The 21,508-nt window shown below is 41.1% G+C and overlaps 1 protein-coding gene across 6 annotated transcripts in view; it reads left to right on the plus strand.

The window, feature by feature from the left end:
• LOC106655880 (transcription factor collier) overlaps nucleotides 1-21,508 on the plus strand; it is a 93,719-nt gene that overhangs the window by 8,276 nt on the left and 63,935 nt on the right. For all 6 annotated transcript variants that reach the window (XR_002763569.1, XM_014376469.2, XM_023461142.1 and 3 more), the window contains exons 2-6: nucleotides 113-266; nucleotides 4,532-4,595; nucleotides 8,490-8,545; nucleotides 17,211-17,284; nucleotides 17,780-17,848. Coding sequence is in view for 5 of the 6 variants with exons in the window: in XM_014376469.2 (XP_014231955.1) it covers nucleotides 113-266; nucleotides 4,532-4,595; nucleotides 8,490-8,545; nucleotides 17,211-17,284; nucleotides 17,780-17,848 (417 nt within the window). In the remaining variant the exon portion in view is untranslated. The remainder of the gene's footprint in view (nucleotides 1-112; nucleotides 267-4,531; nucleotides 4,596-8,489; nucleotides 8,546-17,210; nucleotides 17,285-17,779; nucleotides 17,849-21,508) is intronic.

Below are 21,508 nucleotides of genomic sequence, written 5' to 3' on the forward strand. Positions count from 1 at the left end.
CTGAGTCAAGCCGTATCAATTTCGTATCACATATCTTCATATTTCTTCTAGTAGCTGTGATGGATGTCGATGTAAAAAATGTAATTTTTTGCCTCTTCTTTGTTTTTAACAGAACGGTGCTTGGCAGGGCGCACTTTGAAAAGCAGCCACCGAGCAATTTGAGAAAGAGCAATTTTTTTCACTTCGTCATTGCCCTGTACGATCGCTTGGGTCAACCAATTGAGATCGAGAGGACGGCGTTCATTGGATTTGTAGAAAAAGATCAGGTAAGAATGCGTATTTTTGTTGTAAATAAACGGCTGTTTATTCATTGGCTATTCACTTCAGCCTGAATATAATAGGCCAATCCTATTTTTTATATCCTTTGCGAGGTTTGAGTTATTTTGGAAAAATTCGAGTAATGCTTATTTTTGTCCAATTGAGATATTTATTTTGAGGAGGAAGCTACTCGCCAATGAGTTGACAGTGGTTTTTCTCACGTTCAAACCTTGTCATAAAAACTTTTTTTCGTCATTCAAAGGCCATTTGCTTGACTCATACATACTTTGTTTTGTTATTGCACAGAAATTATTAAGAGTCATAGAATTATAATCCAAAATTGTCAATAATAAACAAAAAATTGAAGATACAATTTATGTCTGACAACTGTCTGTCGCTTTAGCTTAAGTATTCTCGTAAAAAATCGTAAAAAAACAATTGAAGACAATTAAAATTTTGTAGACACCATGTTTTACTTTAACAAATATTTTGACTTTGTCACTTGAAGATTTGCAGATATAGAAGTACTCGCCATCTAGTGGTGGAGATCTCAAGTTGGATTATCGCATTCATATTCTTTGATTGGTTTACTTGTTAAATAGTCCAATATATTTCAAACAATTAAATTTTTAAATTGTAACAGAAAAACCACCAAAAAACAAACCAATAAAAAGTTACGTATTTTAAATAATATCAAATGGTCATTGTTTGGTCATTAGATTACTAAATTTTACTAGGAATAATATTTTTTACAATATCAGAAAATCCAATTTAAAAATCAGTAGAATATAGGTATGCAAAAAACAATTAAAGTCAGCTAGGCCCTCTAATTACACAGATCAATTGTACCACCCATCGCAAAGCATTTCTCTTCGGGTACTTTCGCAAAAACCCGAAATATTCTTCACTTTTGAATTTTATCCGCGTCTTATACAAACGACATCAAAACATCGGCGCTAAATGTATATAAAATTTAACTCGGCTCGCGCTCGCGCAGCCAGCCGAGCCGTGTATTATATATAACAACATCGCACGCCTGGCCGCTCTATTAATTAACGGCAGCCAAGCCTCTCTCGGAGTTATAAAGGTAGTTATACGTTAAAACCCAACCACTGACGCTCGCGCGCGCAGCACATTTTCACGTTTCAACGAGCCGAGCACGAGCTGCTCGCTGACGCTATGCTATGCTATGCTATAGAGAGCTGCTCTAGCTTCCCGCTCGAGCTCGCAACGCGATCCCTCGTCAATTATTTAAAAACGCGTAAACTCACTGTGTGCCGAGTTTACTATATATAACTGAGCTGCCTATATCTTTCCGGTTTTACATCTTATATGATCTCGTTTAGACTTTTTCTGTTTTTTTCTTTTTATTATTCCAGTCCATAATGCGCGTTTGAGCTATGATTCGAAAATCCAAATTATTTTACAATGTTATAGAGTGCGTATATAAAAGTTGTCGTATAACCGTATCGAGCTCGTAATTAAGGAACATATCGCTGTAGTCGTGTGTGACTGAGTGATTATGCACGCGACGTTGTCGTATACGTATGTGAAGCACAACGAAATTAATTACCGCCGACACGGTAAAAGGAAAGGCGGCCCACGGATAGTGAATAGGGAAAAATAATAACAATTCATTTACCAAAGATTTCCGTTGATGAGTTGATCAATTGATTTATTAACAATGAAAAGTTGAACTGGTAAGGGTTGAGAAGGATATAGGAGTGTTTTAGATTTGGAATCGATATGACACGAGAAATGCTCAACATTGATAATGGCCTAGTGTTTTAATATACATTTAAAAAAATTTTTTAAATAACCATATCTGCATCAGTTGATGATTGGTTGAAGGGGGAAAAAATTATTTCAGTAATAAAATTATAGTTTGTTTTAAATAACACTCATTTATTGAACAATGTAAACAAATACATTTTTTTTATTTATAAGAACATCACTTGAATCGAAGTTAAATGGCCATTTGCCACGAGAAATTTTAAAACTTCTTCTAATAAATCGTGAAGTTTATATTTGGCAGCTGTTTGATAAATGTTTAAGGCATTTTCCATGGACATGCAAGAACTTTGCAAGCAAGAACGTAAAAGTTGTTCACATTTATTTTTTAATCCTTGAATTTGATATAGATCAGCAGCACCACAAAGTTCACAAATCTGTGTCACTTCCTTTACGTTTATTATTTCTATTATTCCACAATATATGTACCGCAACATTTCCATCAGAACTTCGTGACTTATATTAAGTATTTTTATCAAATTTTCATTATTTTCTTTCATGTTCACTTTGAACATTAAAGCGAAAACTGGACTCGCTCTGGCTAGCAAGATTTTGTGACCTGGAATGGTTTCTCCACGCTCTGTGAGCAGCTTCACATCGCTAAAATCGTCGTCCCCAAAGTAATCAGATGCCATCCAAGGTAGATCTTGCACTGGCATTGCTTTACTACGCCATTGGCATTGCTCTACTACGATATCACAACGAATAGTCACGATATCCTCACGAAATAATTCGTCCTTTGGATTAAGTATTTTAAAAACTGGAAGTAGATCAGTAGATCCATGTTCAAGCGAACATCTATTTCTTGCCACAATTAGAACAGTCGTGTTTTCAACCACGAAGGAAAGTTTGCAACTGCATACAAAGTCATCATTGTGATTATCTTGACTCACCAACGTTACAGTTGTGAATTTCTTGATTGGGTCCTTCACATCTCCACTTGGCACAAATTTGATTCGGAATAATTTTTCACTATCATCCAATTTAAATTTCTGAGAGCTTAAAATCAGATCTGGATTCTGCTCGCTAAAATTTTCTACTGTCCACACGAATTGGCTCTGTAGAAGTTTTACTTCAGCGTAACTTTTCCTTTCAAAAACCATGATTTCTAATTAACGTTATAAAATTAGCGTTAATCTTCAACTACTTTGATCTTGTTCACGAGACACACGAAAACTACTAAATGCAATTTTTCGACCAATTTTTCTTACGAGGAAATACCACGCGCTTCTGGCAAACGGTTTACTAGACGAGAGCGGAGTCTACGTACTGAGCAGTTAGTTACTGGCTTAGGAGATGAATCAAGTTAAAAAACGCTTGTTCATTGCCTGCAGTGCCCCACTCTCTACCGCTATGTAAAATTGGGCGTGGGAAATGGTGACTATTCCCAATAAGGCAGTTTGCTACAGTATATCACTAAATTTTGAAAGTAATATGAGCCTTCAAGATGGCCGTAGAAATAAAGAGATATCGATCAAAAAGTGATATTTGAAAATCGAAAGGATCCAGCACTTTTGATACAACCACTTTGCTTTGACACTTGCAGATTTACAGATCAAGGTATTCGCCATTTAGCGGTACAGACTTGAAGTGATATTATCGCATCATTAAAAATTTTTTTGTTTTACCGGTTGATTTTTAAAACTTTGCTCCGACTTATACTGTTATTTTTACTTTTCCACTTGTAGATTTATAGGTAAAGGTACTTGCCATCTAGCGGTGGAGGCTGAAAGTGATATTATTGCATTTAAAGTGGTTGAGAACTGGTCTCAATTTTATAAAACAGTTGAATTGGAATTTCGGGTCATTACAATGCATGAATAAATTCTACATAACTTAAGACGAATCGAGGATCGAGCGAAAATGCGATTGTAAGACACCGGACTGAAACTTCGGGAAATGATTCCTTACAATCATACAAATTGATTGCGAAAAAAAATCCATGTTAACGACCTTATTTAAAAGATATATTAATGTAAAATTGGTTAATTTAACATAAGCTGTTATTGGAACTTCTAAATTTTAATCACATTTTAATCCCTCACGATCATGAATCGTAAGAATTTCGAAATATTATCATTTAATTGAAAAGAAAAAATTATAAGCTTTCGAATGGTAAATTTAAAAATTTAGGTAAACGACCCATTTAAAAAGTTATTGTAATGTAAAGAGTGAAACTTGGCCTCTACAATGTTTGCGCATTGCGGACGCTGCACGCAAAATGGTGCCAATAGATAGGCAAATAGTTTTTTAATTCTTGAATTTATCAAATTATTTATATGGATAATGTAAAGTTGTACTGAGTATTGAAAAAAATTTAACAAATTTGTTATTTTTAATAATATTGCTCTCGAGCCTCCTTAATCAACGTTGCACTTTTCAAATGTAAAAAATTGATAACAACTACCTACAAAAGTTTGCTTAAATGATAATCGTTTTGAATTTTACAATTTTAACTAATGCACGCGATTGATCTTTGCAGGAAACAGATGGCCAAAAGACCAACAATGGGATACAATACAGGCTGCAGCTTCTTTACTCAAACGGTACGTATTATTTTCATCGTTATCAACAACATCTAAACTTTTATCCAACGTGTGCGTGTGACACTTTAAACATCGCTCTCGGACTTTAGCGCCATATACCTTTGTACAACGTACACAGCACGTCGATTCGCTCCGTGCTCTGCTTATTACGGAGCAAAAATCTCGCGCGCGTGTGTACGTATACGTGTGTGCACTGTGCAGCGCAGAGGCGCGTAAATGCCATGCGCGTCTCGCGGCACGAGAGAACTGCCACCCATCCTCCTCCTCCTCCTCGTCTCGCGTTGACTCGCGCACGCATTCTATAACATAGCCCTGTCCTCAAAACCTCTCGCGCGCGCCGTTTCAAAAGAAACTCACTTTCTTAGGCGCTGCCTTATATACGTGTCTCGTGTATTGATATAGCTCGCGGTGCGCGAGGGGTAAATAAAATGGAGAGAAAAAAAACTAGCGCATAACCTCGTGAGCCCGAGAAAGAGAGTACGAGAGAGGGAGAAAAAAAGGCCAAGTAAGTAGGCATCAACAGCCTCTTCTTCGTCTTCTTCTCTTTTCCGCTCGCTACACTGCTGCAACTTCGTCGTCGTCTTCGTCGTCGTGGATGGAATCGATCGGAATGTCGCACGCTTCTTACACACTTCTATCTTACTCCAATCGTCGTCTTCGTCGTCGTCGTCGTCGTCTTCGTCACGCGTACGATGACGGGCCATCAACATTCCATGGCTTGCCAGTGGTAGAGCAGCAGCCGAGCCGGAGAAGAGGAGAACAAACATTTTGCACCGCGCGTATATATGAAATTTTTCGGCGACGGCTGAGAGACAACGACGACCGACGCGCGGCGAATTCTTCTTCGTATTATATACACCCAAACAGCCGCGGAAAGAGCACCTAACTGAATTCGCGTTTTTGTCATACACCGCGCGTTTATATGAAAAACATATTTCGCGCGGCCACGAAGCCGAAAAACGAGAGAAAGATTTCTTGAGCAGTTGCAGCAGCTCTACGTGTCGTAATTTATGCCGTGTGACATTCGAGCGGCCTCGAGAGCTCGAGTTAAATGATAGATCATGCTGCATATGTGTGTGTGTACGCGCGCCTACATGTCTCTCGAGGGATTATATATATCACATATACATACGTAGCATAATAATACGTGAGCTCGCGCGAGATGGGATTTCATTAATATGTGACGCTTAACGCGCGAACGAGAGCAAGAGATATTCACGTTGACGATGACGACGACGAGCGAGAAGTGATTTGATTTATTTCGTATGTAAAAAAATTCCCGACGACGACTGACGACTTAATGCAATTGTACTTTGCGGAATTCGCACCTTCGGCGCTATTGTGGCGCGGTGAGCTTTAGGCGTGTCTTTATTCAAATTCTCGAGTGCTCGCATTGGCGACCGATTAACAAACGCGTTGTACGTATAAGGCAATACTTACTCGGCGATCGAAAATACGCCTCGAATCTTCGTTAAAACTCGACCGGTGGCTTTGAGACGACGACGTATAAACAGCCATGTGTGTGTGTGTGCAGTATAATAATGTATACGTGTAGACAGTCTATACGGCACGGCAGACACCGTCCTCGATTTTTTGCCATTACGCATTCGCGACGCGCGACTGTAAAAGTCCTTTAAAGCCTTTAATAAGCATTAGAGTTATATAGCGAGCGTAATCGACGGTTATTGCAAATCCAGCTGCAGTACGGCAGCGACAATTGACCATCTCCGAACTAATTAAATTGCGCGCGCGCGCGACGACGACGGCGTATCCCATATTATTACACTATGCGGCACAAATATCATAAAAATGATCAACTTTTGCCACACCGACTTTCGAGTCGACTTTTTTTATCCCATAATTGAATATTATCATTTTTGCTGAAATTTAACGAATCGAACCAACGAGAAAGACGCCGTCCGCGATACATAATAATATACGCAATAATAAATAAGCCCTCCCCGAATATAATAAGCGAAGCAGGGCACGTGCGCGCGCGTCTGTGTATAATACCGCGCGCTTGCAGCCAGCTCGTAATGTACATCAAAGTTCGATGCCATATTCGGGGGAATATCTCTCGATAAATGTGTGTCTGCGCCTCTCTTTTCATCTCTTTCTTCACCGAGCACGCATACAAAAACATTTTCTGTCCTTGCGTTGCGCGCATCGGCGTGTGCGCTTTTTGTCATATACCTACAAGCAGCAGGCGCAGCTCCTCTTGTATGTAGGCTCCGTCGTCGGCGAGGCCTTTGAGATAGTCGCGGAGCGCGAATAACGCATTTATATATATACAGTATATGTACGCATGCTGCAGGCGCATCAAGGAAGTCCGTCTCCCGATAAAAATGAGAGAGAAGAGAAAGAAAGAGGTTAATGCACTGGGTGCAATTTTTTTTTCGTCTAGATTTAGCTATCTCTCTCGTCTATATATATTTATTATTATACAAGTGCAGACATAGGCACGTACATCGACATGTATAGGAAAAATATTGGCGCGAAATTTTACACCGTTACCATCACCATACACGCGCCGCAGACGATACGATATAAAATTCAATTTAATAATATAAGTTCGCGGTCGTGCGCCCGACGCGCCCCTTACACGTATACACCAGCATACCGGTGAAAGCCAGCCTGCAACTTCCGAAATAGCCAAAGTCCGGCAGCAGCAGCGGTAGTAGCTCGGACGGGTAATTTGCGCGACCGAGCGTATCATAATCCCGCACCCTTAAGCTCTGTATATATATACCGCACCGAGGTGGAGATGCGCAACTCCACTCGGCAACGTTTGGAATAGTTGAACTTGAGAATTTCTAGCTAGAGAGTGGCTAGCTTACGACGGGCAGCAGCAAATGCCCGTACACATGTACACGAAGTTGAAAGCTACCAGTGGTGGTTTTCTTCGACCATGGGATATTATTAGTTCGGTCCGAGGGGGAGCGAGAAAGTCTTGAAGTCGACTTTCGCCTCGGACAGCGCTGCTATGGACCGCGTATATAATAACGCTCACCCCTTTGCCTTGCGGGATTATTTCCCAAAGTCATGTTACATATATACATATATTGTATATGGACGCGTACGCATAGAAAGCTCGAGGCTGCGAGACAATTGAAATTCACCTGCATCATGGCCGCGCGCGCGAGTTCTTTGATTTACTATGGAGATGTAATTATTAGCCGTTATATAGGTATGAAATATCGCACCATCGTTATGAAATTCATCAAGTACCAAGAATCGCGCGCTAATTTCACGAATTATTATGTGAACGAACCCAAAAAGAAAAAAAAATTAAAAAATAATTCCGATCCCGCGCGTGAAAAACCCCCGCGCCGAAGCTATTAATCAAGCTGCCGCGATGCGTTTATCGTCTTGCGTATACTTATGAAACGCGCGCGCTGGTGACAAGTACGCCGCGAGAGACAAAAAACAAAAGCGAAGCACCTCGAGAGCTATATATACTCGGCGACAGAAGAGGAGAGAACGTTCGGTATCTCGCGCGGCGCTCGCAGTTTGTGCCGTGTGGATACGGACAATTAGGAGAGGCGATAAATTAACGCGGCGCGTTTATATATTTAAGCTCCAGCAGCAGCAGGAGGAGCTGCGTTGTTCGTTATTAAGTGCCGCGCACGTGCCAATTGCAACCCAAAAAAAAAACCGAGCGAAAGAGAGAAAAAGACGCACTTGCCCCGCATTGTACGGATCGCTCGGCGCTCTCTTTCTCTTACGCGGCGCCTGTTGCTGCTCTGCACGTATTATATTATATAAACTTTGCACTTCAGGTGTTACATGTATAACGTTCGCTAGGAGTTTTATTTCATACGTTGATATTTAACTTATTTTATTGAATAATGGTTGAACGATCGTTAAATTGAATAATTATTTGTTCTTTTACAGGTGTCAGACAGGAACAGGACATATTTGTTAGACTCATTGATTCAGTCACCAAACAGGTAAAGTATAAATATTTATACACCGTATTAAAGTAAATTCTAATATCCATCATTGAATCATCGATCGTCTCTGCGCGTACTTGTGTACTTTAATTTGTAAGCGCACAAAATCAAACTATAATTTTAAGTAAATTATTTTTTTATTACATGTATTATTATTCAAAAGAAAATGCACAATTACAATGTGTCGGAACGATACCTTGCCGCGCAAAACTGTCGCGGTATATATTATAGTCAATCGGGCCGATCTCGCTGCGCAGACGCCACTTGCAATACCAGCGCTGCCTATACATACCGACAGTTCGAGTTCGTTGTGGCCATTGATGATTATTACGCAGTTGCGATGCAAAAAAAAAGATACGTAGCGGATCAGTTTTGCAACGATGACGACGACGACGTAGTAGCTTGACACCGTTTTCGTGTATAAATACTGCGAGCTGGTGGCCGTTGCGCTTGTATATCGCGTGTATACATATTATCTACGAACTGGTATGCGAGCGTTTAATTTTCCGCTGGGTTGATTTCTCGACAGTATTTCCTTAACGTTGCATGTATATAAAGTATATAAAGATCCAGGTTAGAATAAACAGCGCAAACAATATCAGCAATTTATAAGAGGACAGCAAAATCCATTCAAAAATCAAAATTTTCATTCGGTTTTTAGAAATTTTTACTCAATATTTTTTTAAAATTGATGTTGATGTTCTGTAACCCGCCACAAAAAATTACGAGTAAAGTAAAATATTCAGTAAAAATTTTACAGAGCAGGATTTAAAGCATTCCGTGTTGTAGCTACTAACATCAGGAACAAACTTCAGTCAATTAAATTCGACAGTCATTGCAAATAAACCTTACAGACTTTTTAATGACCAAACAATTAAAAAATTTTAAAATACATGAATATTAATTGGATTGTTTTCTACAATTTTTTATTTCGGTTATGTCACAAATGTTAAACAACTCTTAAATAACCAGAAAATGACATAATAATTATTATATACCAGTTCTTAATCAATGTAAATACGATACCACTTTAATCCTTCACCGCCAGATGGCGAGTGTCTTACTCTGTAAATCTGCAAAGTGGCAAAGTAGAAGAAATTGTATACATTGGTGCAAGTATATCTGTTTTTATTGATCTTTTTGCAAAGATTTAGTTTAAAAATATTTCTTCTTTAATTTGATCCTTAACTCAAATTTAAACATTTTGATTGAAGATTGGCTTGATGTTTAATACCGTACTTAAACGCTGTAAATTTTTTTCCCCCTAGATGGCGATTACCATTACATGTAAATCTACAAGTGACGTATTAAAAATAATTCTATATGAGTATGCTCTATTTGAGTTTTATGATAGAATTCTTTTTTTACTATGATTTCTTGCCCCAATACAATCGATGCAATTGAAAAAATGTCCCAAAATAAAGAAAACTAAGAAATGCTCGTGCCACACGAAACGTGTATCAGCAAGTAGTAATACTTAGTCCAGCGCCCGAGATATGCTTCCCACACACACACACAGTGCGTCGGTGCGACCCTCCCTTTCGGAGCCGGTAATAATACCGTTAATGCATTCCTTATGTAGAGCTTACCCCGGTATCTACACGTATACAAACAATGACGTTATTTCTTATCTCCGGTACGTACTCTGTACGTACATACATGTATACACGGCTACGTATATATATATATATCTATACACGCGAGTAAGTAAGTGCGAAGGGGTTGCTCCGTACAGACACGCGCCTGCGAAATCGAGATCCAGCGCTCGGATAAGCCGATGGAGAGCGAGCATCCAAGTACGAGCGCAGAGACACGCTGTAGAATGCATTCGTATACACGCGGTGAAAAATCATAATAATTTATACGCACGCCGAGGAACGATCGAAACACGAGCGAAAGGACGAGCTCGAGACGTTCCTCCGGTGCTAATCAAATACGACATATATACTCGGCAATCTTCGCGATGGAATAGCCGAGGAATCGACGAGGCTTCCTCTAGGCGGGAGCAAATTTACTCTCGCTTTCGGACGATCGAATTATTTAGCCCTTTACACGTACATTTATATATGTAGTTCGATCCACCTCCAGAGCTTAACGACAAAAGCCCTTGTCCTCGTGATGCAGCTATATCTATCTATCTGGATGTCTATATATAAAAGGGATAGATTGGGTAGAATGATGGAAAAAAGGAGGGCACACGGCTGCTACTGCTGCTGCTGCACGCTCCACGGAGCCGTTTTAGCGAGATTAAATCATCTTCGGATCGCTTGGCCCGTCCATTCGTTTTCTTGCACGACGAACGGCAAGTATTACACGTATATATAGGTACAGAGACGAGGCTCGCAAAAGTACTGTGTGTTAGTTTTAGCTGATTAAATTACTAAGCGAAGTCCAAGGATTCGCGATTCCATCCTTTATATTAATCGACTCGAACTGCTGCTTCACGACTACTCTCCTTTTTTTTCCTCCGTTCACTTCTTTTTTCTCGTGTTTATTTATTTTTCCTCTTTCTTTTTTTTTTTATTTCGAGAGAAGGAAAAATTTTAATAATGACCCCTTGCCAGAAAAAAATAAAATAATAAAAAAAATTCCTGTCGCACAACATTTTAAGCCTTAGCTATTGGGCGACCAAAAAAGATTTTTTTCAGTTTGTTTCTAGTACGTTTTTTTAATTGACTTTTAACTTATATACATTTATTTTTACTTCGCCTCTTGCAGATTTCCAAATAAAGGTACTCGCCATCTAGTGGTAGAGACTTGAAGTAATATTATCTTATTTTCATGGTTTGAGAACTGGTCTTAATCTTTTTGAAACAATTAAGTGGTCACTTTTAGTTAATTTAAAAATGCACTTATCTATACTTTTAATATAAATGGAGAAGAAATTAATGGTCATTTTTTTTAAATAAATTTTTTATGTTAAATTTTTCTTTCAATATTAAACATATCTGTCAGGGAAAGGAAGACAATGAAACTTCGGTCCAGCAAAATTCTTTATCGTTCGCTCCCGTGAATCGCAAATAATTGACAATCGATTCAAATTTCTATTTTCAATTCCATTTCGTGTATACAGGGTACAATGTACAAAACGCACCTATACACAATCGCCAAATAAGTCATGCTCTATACGGGCGCGCACTTATCTATCGGAGTACATTGGCTGGATCTATTTGCGGTTTACAATACGAGCAGCTCGTAATTCTCTTCCGAGGCTCATATCCTCGTGGTGTACAGTCAATTTTTTTGTCACGCAAACGTCGACTACAAACGATATGCAATTTAGAATCTCTCTTTCTCTGTCTCTCTCTCTCTCTCTCTCTTGCGGCATATATCCCCCTTTTGGAAAACGTGACAATCTCTCGCTTGCTCTCTCTCTCTCTCTCGTGGCAAGTACATATATCACGATAAAAATCCTCGCTAGCAGCAGCAGCTCAAGCGCAAAAGAACCTCCTGAATGTATAACTATTACGTACGTATACATAGAGAGAGAGAAAGAGAGGAAAAAGAAATTTTACGAGCCACTTCATAACGTGTGCACACGGCGGTGGCACATGCAAATATCCGCGCTCGATTTGGTAATAATGCCAAGGGAAAAAGAGGGTTTCAAGCCGCTGCCGCTGCTCCGCGTCTACCGCTCGCGCGCGTTATAAATCCGCGATAATTGGCTGCGAGAAAAAAAGGAGAGAGAGAAAGAGGTTAGGCTGCAGAAAAAGCCCAACTTTATGCCTTTCGTATAATACACGTTATATGTACATATAGCACAGAACGCAGACACGTGTATATAACGCGCACATATAGAGGTGTTCTCTTGGTTCTTCTTCTTCTTCTAGATTTCGAGACCCGGTTATTTCAAGTATTCGAGAGTTATATCGCCACTGAAAAAAAAAACAGATCGTTTCTCCTTCGATTCGCGTTTTTTTTTCTGTCTTTTCTTTTATCGACTGAAAAACGACTGGACCGCTCCAAGCTTCTAATGATCTCGTTTTAGGAAAAATATCATCGTATCGAATATAGAGCTTGGCCAATATAATAAGTAGGCGTACGTACCTACGATTGACACACACACGACGTTCGAAAGCACCCTAAATTTGCGATCGGCAATCGAAGATATGGGAATCACCCTCGGCCTGCGCGCGGGATCCTAATCATGGCGCGTCGCTTTTATCGATGTCCCACGCATATATTATATACACGGGCCAGGCATATGCTTCAATCTTTGACCGATCTTAATACTAAAATATGAGTATTTAACGATTTCGAAGACTAAATAATAAAAGGTACCGCCGCCACCGCCACCGCCACCGCCACCGTACCGTGTGCGTATGTGTGTGCAAGAGAACATCGGGATGAAGATAAGTTAATCCCAACTCGGGCATGTATACATAAGGATGAAAGCGAATTTAAAGGCCCGGGTATATCTTTCCCTTATGTAAAAAAAAAAAATGAATGGGGAAGAAAGAAAGAGTATTTTCGTACGAGCATACACACACATACACACTTTCGCAGACACATACACACACACACATTGACTATTCCCATGGGGCTTACGGAAATCGAATGGAAATCATTACACACGCGCGCGCGTGTGCAGAAAGAAAGATTTGAATGACTATCTTACCGAATTTATCTCGAGCCTAGGCGCTGTGTGTCTGTGTGTATGTGTGCAGTGCATCTGTGTGCGCTCCCGCGCATATAAGCGAGAGCAGCAGCAGCAGTCTTTATTTCGTTTTATTGCCCGAGCTTCGAGTCCTCCTGAGCCATTTACTGGTGCAGCTTCTTTCTCTTCTTCTTTTCTTTTGCGACTAAGACAGAGGGACTTTTCTTCCTGTGCGGAATTCGCGTTTTTTACCTGCAGGATTCAAGCTGGAGTGGATTTTTTCGTTGTTCGCGCGTTTTCTCTGGATTTCGGTGTATTCAATCTCTTAATTTTCAGTAAAAAAGACGTTGTTAAGTATTCGAAGACTTTACAAGATGACTTTTGAAACGTTCGCAGTTGAGAAAAGTAACTATTGCGTTGTTGCATAATTTAATTATAAATTATCAAACCTGAAGTTTACGGGAATATAGATAAAAATGTAGCTTTACTCAAAAATGTTTTGTTCGTGTCTTTAATATCACTAATAAAAAAATTATGCACAACTCAAAATCTTATTTTATAATTTAAAAATTATTCATTAAAAAAAAAAAAAAAAAAACACGTCAGGTTAAATTATTTGTACTTCTACTGGCTAAAATTGATTCAAAGCGTAACCTTACAAAAATGTGGGGAGTTTTCGATTTTCCCATAGGAATCATCATGAGAAATTCCAGCAGCGAAGTACTCATTACACTGTATTTTTGGTCATAATTGTAAAAGCGCTACCATTGCTATGTGGTGCCATCTAGTATCCGCAGTAGCAACGTGTCAGCGGTGTCTAAAGGCCTCCATACGATAAAAAGAAAGTGCCTAAGGCCTTAAGGCTGAAACATGGACGGTATATTGAAAGTACGCCATGCGTTGCCTGGTGGCGGGACCACAAGTTGCCGTGTTGCTGCTATATAACAGTTTTGTGTGCGAGCTACACATTATTGTGTGATCGTCCCATCAAATCTGAGTACCTAAGCCTCATCTACATTGAGCATGCCTAACCCAATTTTTGTGGGCAATAACACCAATCGTTCTCTCGGTGTATGCGTGGAACGGAATGTAACGAAACGTAGCTGAACGGAACTTAACGTAATAAAACGGAACGTAACAAAATGGATCGGAACGATCCGCGACAAACGCAATTCCTTTGCACGCAGACTGACCTTTCCGTTCCGCGTTGCATGGGACAAAATGGATCTACACTAAGAGGATGATAATTCCGTCGGGTGAAACGCCGGAATCGGTTTCTGATTTGGTTGCGTTACTTTTCAATTCAGTCGAAATGGAACATAGTGCCATCTATGGTCAACGAAGTAATTTTTTCAAAGCACGAATAAAAAGTTAATGAGCGTGAGGTGCGTTTTTAAGTTACATCTTGCGCAGAAAATGTATGTCAATTCAATTACGTTTAAATCCAGCTTTTACCACAAGATGGCGATCGTCTTTACTCGTAAATCTGCAAGCGTCAAAGTAAAAATAATCGTATAAGTGCGATGTATAAAATGACAGCCTATATACTTTTGCTGACCAGTTAACGCTGACTATACGTGCATCATCTCCGTATGCGCCTAAATTCGGCCACCTCTGCCCAGACACACGCAGCAGCACCTCACGCGAGACAAAAGGTACGTGGCCTGCGGCCAGTGGACGCGAAGTGAAAATTCGGGCTGGCGCGAGGGTCTGCGAGATCATCTATCGGTCCTCGGTGGTCAATTCCCCGGGGAATATCGTTGAGGGCATCTTTGGGACGCGTCTTAAAATAAACTATACATAAGGTCAGGATGAAGATCGCGAGGCGGAGTGTAGTGCACCGCTGCCGCCGCCGCTGTTGGGTGTATATAACGACGCGAAGAAGGCCCCCGCGGGATCGACGGCGGCAGCGGCGCGACCATAGTAGTAGTAGTGGTAGTATAGTAGCTTCGGGGCTGCGCTTCTCCTGTATAGGTACATATATCCACATACCCACACACATTCGCTGGGTGTGTGCTGTGGTCTCCCCGTGTTATACACACCGGGGCGCACACGACGCCGAGCGCGGCTTCTCCGCGGAGACCGGCTCTCGGCACATCGGGATTCGGGATAATAATTATAATATATATAATCTATATCCACGAGAGAACGAAGCCGCGCTAGGAATATTGTATATGTAAAGGCCGGCACGGTGGTGCAGTTGACCTTCGATTCCCGAATCGTGGCCAACTGGGGCTATAATGCATAGCAAAAGTCGAGCACCCGGAGTACATCGAGCTCCGTAGCGACGAATCGAAACTGTTTTTAGTCGTTTTCATATCAGTTCGTAGTAATGTGTATGCTAATAAAAAAAAACTGCACCTACGCGTAATGCACTCGTCTAGATACACAACAACGTTGATTATCTTTCTCGCTCGAGTTTGTTACATGTATACTTCGCGATACGCATCGCACCCGCGCGCGAGGTGTATAATTTGGCGGATATACATCGCGCGCGACACGCGACACACACACGCATACATACGTGTATGTGTTATGCGTATTACACCCTTAATTCGTAAACACGCGACAATTAGGCCGGTGTCCAGCAAAGGCAAATATATGATATAGACCTCTCGTTGGATTGCATTTAGGTAATTGATATGCAAACAAAACATATGTACATACATGCAGTGGACGCGAGCCTGTCACGCGCGGATATGTGCTGCAATACACGTGAATGAGTGCAACTATGTACTTATAGACCATAATTTCATTAAATTGAATTAAAAATATCAGCCACGCGATACGCATATACGTATATAATAATTAAGGGCGAGTATTACCGATTTTCATTAATAGCGACCATGAAATCTCAACCGAGTATATAATACCTACGACTCGAGGGCGAGTATTAAGAATCGATAAGTAAATTGAATTAAATTTATGAGGCACGTTTTTATAGCCTATTGGACATTGATTTTCGTATAAGGCGCCTATATCGATGCAAGTAGAATAGGCGCGTCAAAAATGCCATTCAATTACTCTCGTTCGGAAGACTTGGCCTTGCATGACCGTTCGCCATTAGAGCCAACGAGAGAGAGACAGAGAGTCGAGTAAAAGAGAGTAACATGTGTGCTGGCACCGATATTAATACACCTCGATGTTTGTGCGACGGAAATTGACAAACAAGTCAACGCGACGAATAGAATCGTTTAGATATAAATGTATTTATGATAAAACTTTGTGTAAACGGCGCACGAGAGAACGAAGCCAAACTCGTGCTCGCAAGCCGCCAAAAGATCAGCGACTAATGTCACTCTCGAATAAACCATACAGAGGCAACAGCAGCAATAAGCCACATCAAACGAAAATTTCCTCCTTTTGACCTGTATACTCTGCGTCGTCGATATACGTGCGCAGCGGGTAAAAAGGGACGAGTCGAAGTTTTATTATTCCTTGCCTCGGTGCACGCGCGTAAGCCTCGCCGATGTATACAAGAAGCCTTTGCTGTCATTAAATAAAAATCAATCAGTAAGGCTGCGAAGGAGGCTTAGCGGATTTGCTGCTACTGCTGCATACAGATATATCTATCTGGGGGGGTGAAGATGCTCTGCGGGCAGAGGCAAAAACTCCGACATTGTGCCGCCCCCTCGATGCTCTTTACAGTTCTCTGTTGCTTATACATCTAAATTACCTTCCTTTACCGCTTGGAATATACAGAGGGTTGAGAGCTCGAGTTTTATTCTGTCGCTGCTGCTGCTGCTGCTGCTCCGCCGTTGTTTTTTTTTTTCTTTCACTACCACCGAATATCGAGAGCCGCGTTTAAAAGCTCGATCGCGCGTGCTATTGCATTCATATAGCCGAACTCGCTAATTTGATACGTCTTACATCGATTTCTTTATCGTTTAGCAGAAGATTATGTATTGTACGTATGTACACTCGACGATGATTAATGATGGATTTATGCAAGGATTTTTTTTACGTCGACGCGACGACGACTGCACGACTCTGTGTTTCATTTTTCATTGATATAATTTTTTTTCTCATACTCATCTTATGTACGTTTGTGTTCCATGTTTACAGGCTATCATGTACGAGGGACAGGACAAGAATCCGGAGATGTGTCGCGTTCTTCTGACGCACGAAGTCATGTGCAGGTAGGATATAATATCTATACATTTTCTCTTCGTTGTTGTTATTTTTTTGTTATGATAATCGATTAATTACGGACTAGAGTCGCGGGGCATTTACAAGATTTTCAAAAGAGCCGGGAACGATTGAATAAAAAAAAAAGCAAAACAAGTCTATGTGTGTGGCTGTAATGTAATGTACGAAATTTTACAACAAATGACGAGAAATAATTTCTATCTATCTCTCTCTCTCTTTCTCAGGAGACACGGGCGCGATTATCCCACGAGACGAATTTTTTCGATATTTAACTTCACATAATATATATAAAAATTAATTCGAGAGTTGTAGATGTAAAAAAATTGTAGCAGCGAAGTTTATAAATATGAAAGTTCCTGTATAGTCTCACGTTTTATAATCGCCAATGTGTGCTTTTAATATATATTTTTATATATTATATAAATGATATATAATTGATCGACGATGTTTTCTCAACCGTGTGTGTGCGTTCATCTGTGTTACAGCCGATGCTGCGACAAGAAGAGCTGCGGCAACAGAAACGAGACGCCTAGCGATCCTGTCATCATCGATCGGTAAGTCCTTTCCGTTTGTTATTTTTCGCTCTTGTTCTCTTCCTTTTTTTCTCGTTCCTTCGTATTATTACTTATTATCGAATATATTTCTCATCGATTTCCAAGATATATAGACTCGCGCGACACGACCGACTCGCGTGTCTCTGTCTGCTTTTTATCATTGTACGATATTATTTTTCGGTGCACGGAGATCATTAAAGCCTTGTAATACGATTTACAATCCGTGTATATGTTCGTTATACGACTTACCATCGTGGTGGTCTCGTACGTGGGAAAAGTCATCGAGTCTTTGAATTTACTAGAAAAAAAAACAAAAAATGAAGCGAGAGAAAAATATGTGCTAAAAGCAGCAATTTTTTCGTCAAAGATACGGCCGAGTTATCAACCCCTTTTACATTATAATAACACAAGTGCTACGCCTCGTAGGCGAGTGTACGGGTGTGTAACGAAGAGACAGTATCGTACGTACTTATATAGGCCTCCGTCTCTCTCTCTCTCTCTCTTTCTCTTGGCTGCACAGAGGTCTTCCTTTCTCGAGAAAGGATATATACATAGCGAATAATAGTCGTAAGATATAACGTCGCGCGCACCTGTGCATGTGCTGCGCTGCTCCTATATACGCTACAAGTACAGTGGCTCTTCTGAATGGGCAAGAGATAGGAGAAGCTGCTGGTCCCTTGAGATTATCTTCTCTCTCTCTCTCTTTTGCTCCTTCAAGAAGGTTAGTCTCTCTCTCTCTCTCTTGTCTCTTGCAAGAGTATACGCTATGCCCAAGTACAATATAAAGTATCAAGCTTGGCTCGCGCGAGGACCACACGAGACAACGACACACGGTGCCTTCCTCAAAATCAGCCATATGCGAACTCGATTGGCTAACTTTGCGTTTATTATATATTCGTGTTATATACGTATGATAATACACAGGCTCGAGTAATCCCTTTTCTCGTCTACGCCCGCGCCTAATATCTGGCGACGATTAATTTTTATTTATGTTATCGTGTGCGTACACGTGATCCTATAAAAGCGACCATGACCAGTTCGACGAGACGTCATAATAAGTATTTGAATATATTTTGTAAGTCAAGAGCCAATCTCGTTGGCTTATTAAATTCGTCGAAACAATTTTTGCATATGTTTGGAGGTGTAAGGTCGCCTAAAATAAATTAAAATAAATCTCATAAATTTAATCAAAATGATAAGTTTGTATTTCTCCATAAAAAAACCTTGTCAATGCCAAATATGCTATCGAAAACATTCGGTTACTTAAATTTTCTTGCCTCAACAAGCAACGGATTCGAGTCGCGTAGAATTCAAAAAATTGTATCCTCCTTAAATTGAACCATACATAAGAAAAAAAGGAGAAATAAGCGACGCAGTCAGTTTCCGATATATAATGACATATTTTGTTTGTAACGCGCGTGACACGTGAGTCGTGTGCCGGGGGCCGAGGCCAAGCTGTGCACTGGCACGTAAAAACGATTGTTTCCTGCCGATAAGGCTACGTTACACGTACTCGCGCGTGCATTGCCCGGTCAGAAAGCGAGGAGTCATTGCGGCGAAATAAAGGAAAAAAAAATTAATTTCGAAAATGCAGTTTTTCGGTCGCGTGTCGCGAGCAACGCCCACATCCCCGCAAATTGCGATCATCATTGCGAGACAGAGATAGAGCTCGAGGCTCTTGTAATTTCGTTTTTCGAGATTGGCCGGGTCGGGTGCTTGTTGCGGGCACCGCTCGATCTTGTATACTGCCTCGGCGGCACGCGTCACTCGGGCGAGGCATTGTACATGCGACTATCGCGTTACATTAATATTATATATAGCTCTCCGTGTGTACTTGTATACGGATATAATTTGTGGCGCGCGCGCAGTTTCTCCGGGATGAAAATTCGCCCTGGTTTTGGGCGACGCTCTTAGTTCGTTTCGTATTAGTGCGCGCAGTGCAACACAGCCAATTACACGAGCACAATCCGATTATTACACACTCGAGCTGATACTGAAAATTGAAAACGTAAACACACACGCAGCTAGGTCGACTTAAAAAAAAAAAAAAAAGAAAGGAGAAGCCTCGACACTCGACGAATCATTTACAACACAATTGTAAGTACGACTCGATCCGTCGCGCGAAACCGTTTGTTACAACTTGGGGCGCGCGGGGCACTCGTTTGCCGAGAAGAGAGAGAGTAAAAAAAACCAGCCCGAGATCGGTAAATCATCTCTGCTATACGGACAGGTTTAACCAACGCGCGAAACGCTGCACCCTCTATACAGAGAGAGAGCGACGTAGACACCTTATGGACAAAATACATATAATATACACGGTATCGGTGCGGTGCCACGGACTAATAAATTTTTTGGTCGCCCGCGCGAGCGAGCGAGCGTACTCAGAAAAAAACAACACTCTCTATACGCACCCCGTATGTGTGTCTGTATGCGTTGCACAAAGGGCGCGCGGGCGATATCAATGGCCCTGTTTTGATTGAGGCCCTCGTGCTCGTTTGTGACGTGCTCGCTCGAGCGTGCGCTACGGTCGATTCGTTACGGCGCGTCGTCTACCGCTACTACTGGTGTACTATGTACATTACAGGCGCGTTATAATGAATGAAATAATGAATGAAAAGTTTTGAAAGATTGAGCTTCTCGGATTGGAGTCGACCTTATCCCGAGTCTTGTGCATATGCTTTTTTTGTACGAGAAATTGGCTTCAACGCGAGCTACATACGTTTAGGGGCCAAATTGGAGTACAAAGCGTATTCATTTCTTTCTCTCTCTCTTGACTTTGGACATTATACATACGAACGCGAGGAATTAGCATTTGGCAAAAAACTATACGCGCAGGAGCATATTGTTCATCGGCTATGGATTGACACACGCTCGTGCGGTTGATTGATACACGCGTTGTTTTTATTTTTTTTATTTTCACTCGATATTTTTCACGAAAAATCAGCCGCGCTCCGACGACGATCGTCATTAACGCGTGCCAATTTACAATCTCGATTCGGTTTACTTTTCAAATTATCGACCACTTTCACTGCCTGTGTCGCGGAGCGCCGAATAGAAGGGGAAAAAACGAACGAAACTCGACAAGCATCGTTTTCCCCTCTCCACGCGCGTGTGCATATCGACGAACGATCTATCCGATATAAATACGTATCTAGGCGGTACAACTGCGGAACAGTATATATACACATTCTCCGTTCTAGCAATCAGCCATCATACACATACACGCGTGCACACACGTATGCCTTAATTGATTGCTAGAGAGAGAGAGAGACGATCGAGAGGAGGGAATGGTCAGTAGGCGTTACCATATAGCGCGCGGCTTATACGCTTGTATACGCGCGAATATAACTGTATATTACCATCTCTCCGTATATATAGGTGCGTATGCGTTCGTGTATGGCCGTGCGGACACTGTATATATATGGGTAGCGACGTTACGCGCGCACACAATGACACACAGATTGACAATCAGTCGCTCTTGTGCTGCGCTTTGATGCATGCAAATCTATCGATACATGTTACTACCTGCGGCTCCCGATCATCCGGGTCCGTATATGTACGTAGATTTTGCTTGACCCCATATACGCGCGAATACATTCACGGTCGTCGCGCCTCCTTCGTTGTTCGTACTGCGTTGTATACAGAAGCAGCACATGTGGG

This window comes from Trichogramma pretiosum, unplaced genomic scaffold (genome assembly GCF_000599845.2).
Source record: "Trichogramma pretiosum strain Unisexual culture from Peru unplaced genomic scaffold, Tpre_2.0 scaffold49, whole genome shotgun sequence".
NCBI classification, from domain to species: domain Eukaryota; kingdom Metazoa; phylum Arthropoda; class Insecta; order Hymenoptera; family Trichogrammatidae; genus Trichogramma; species Trichogramma pretiosum.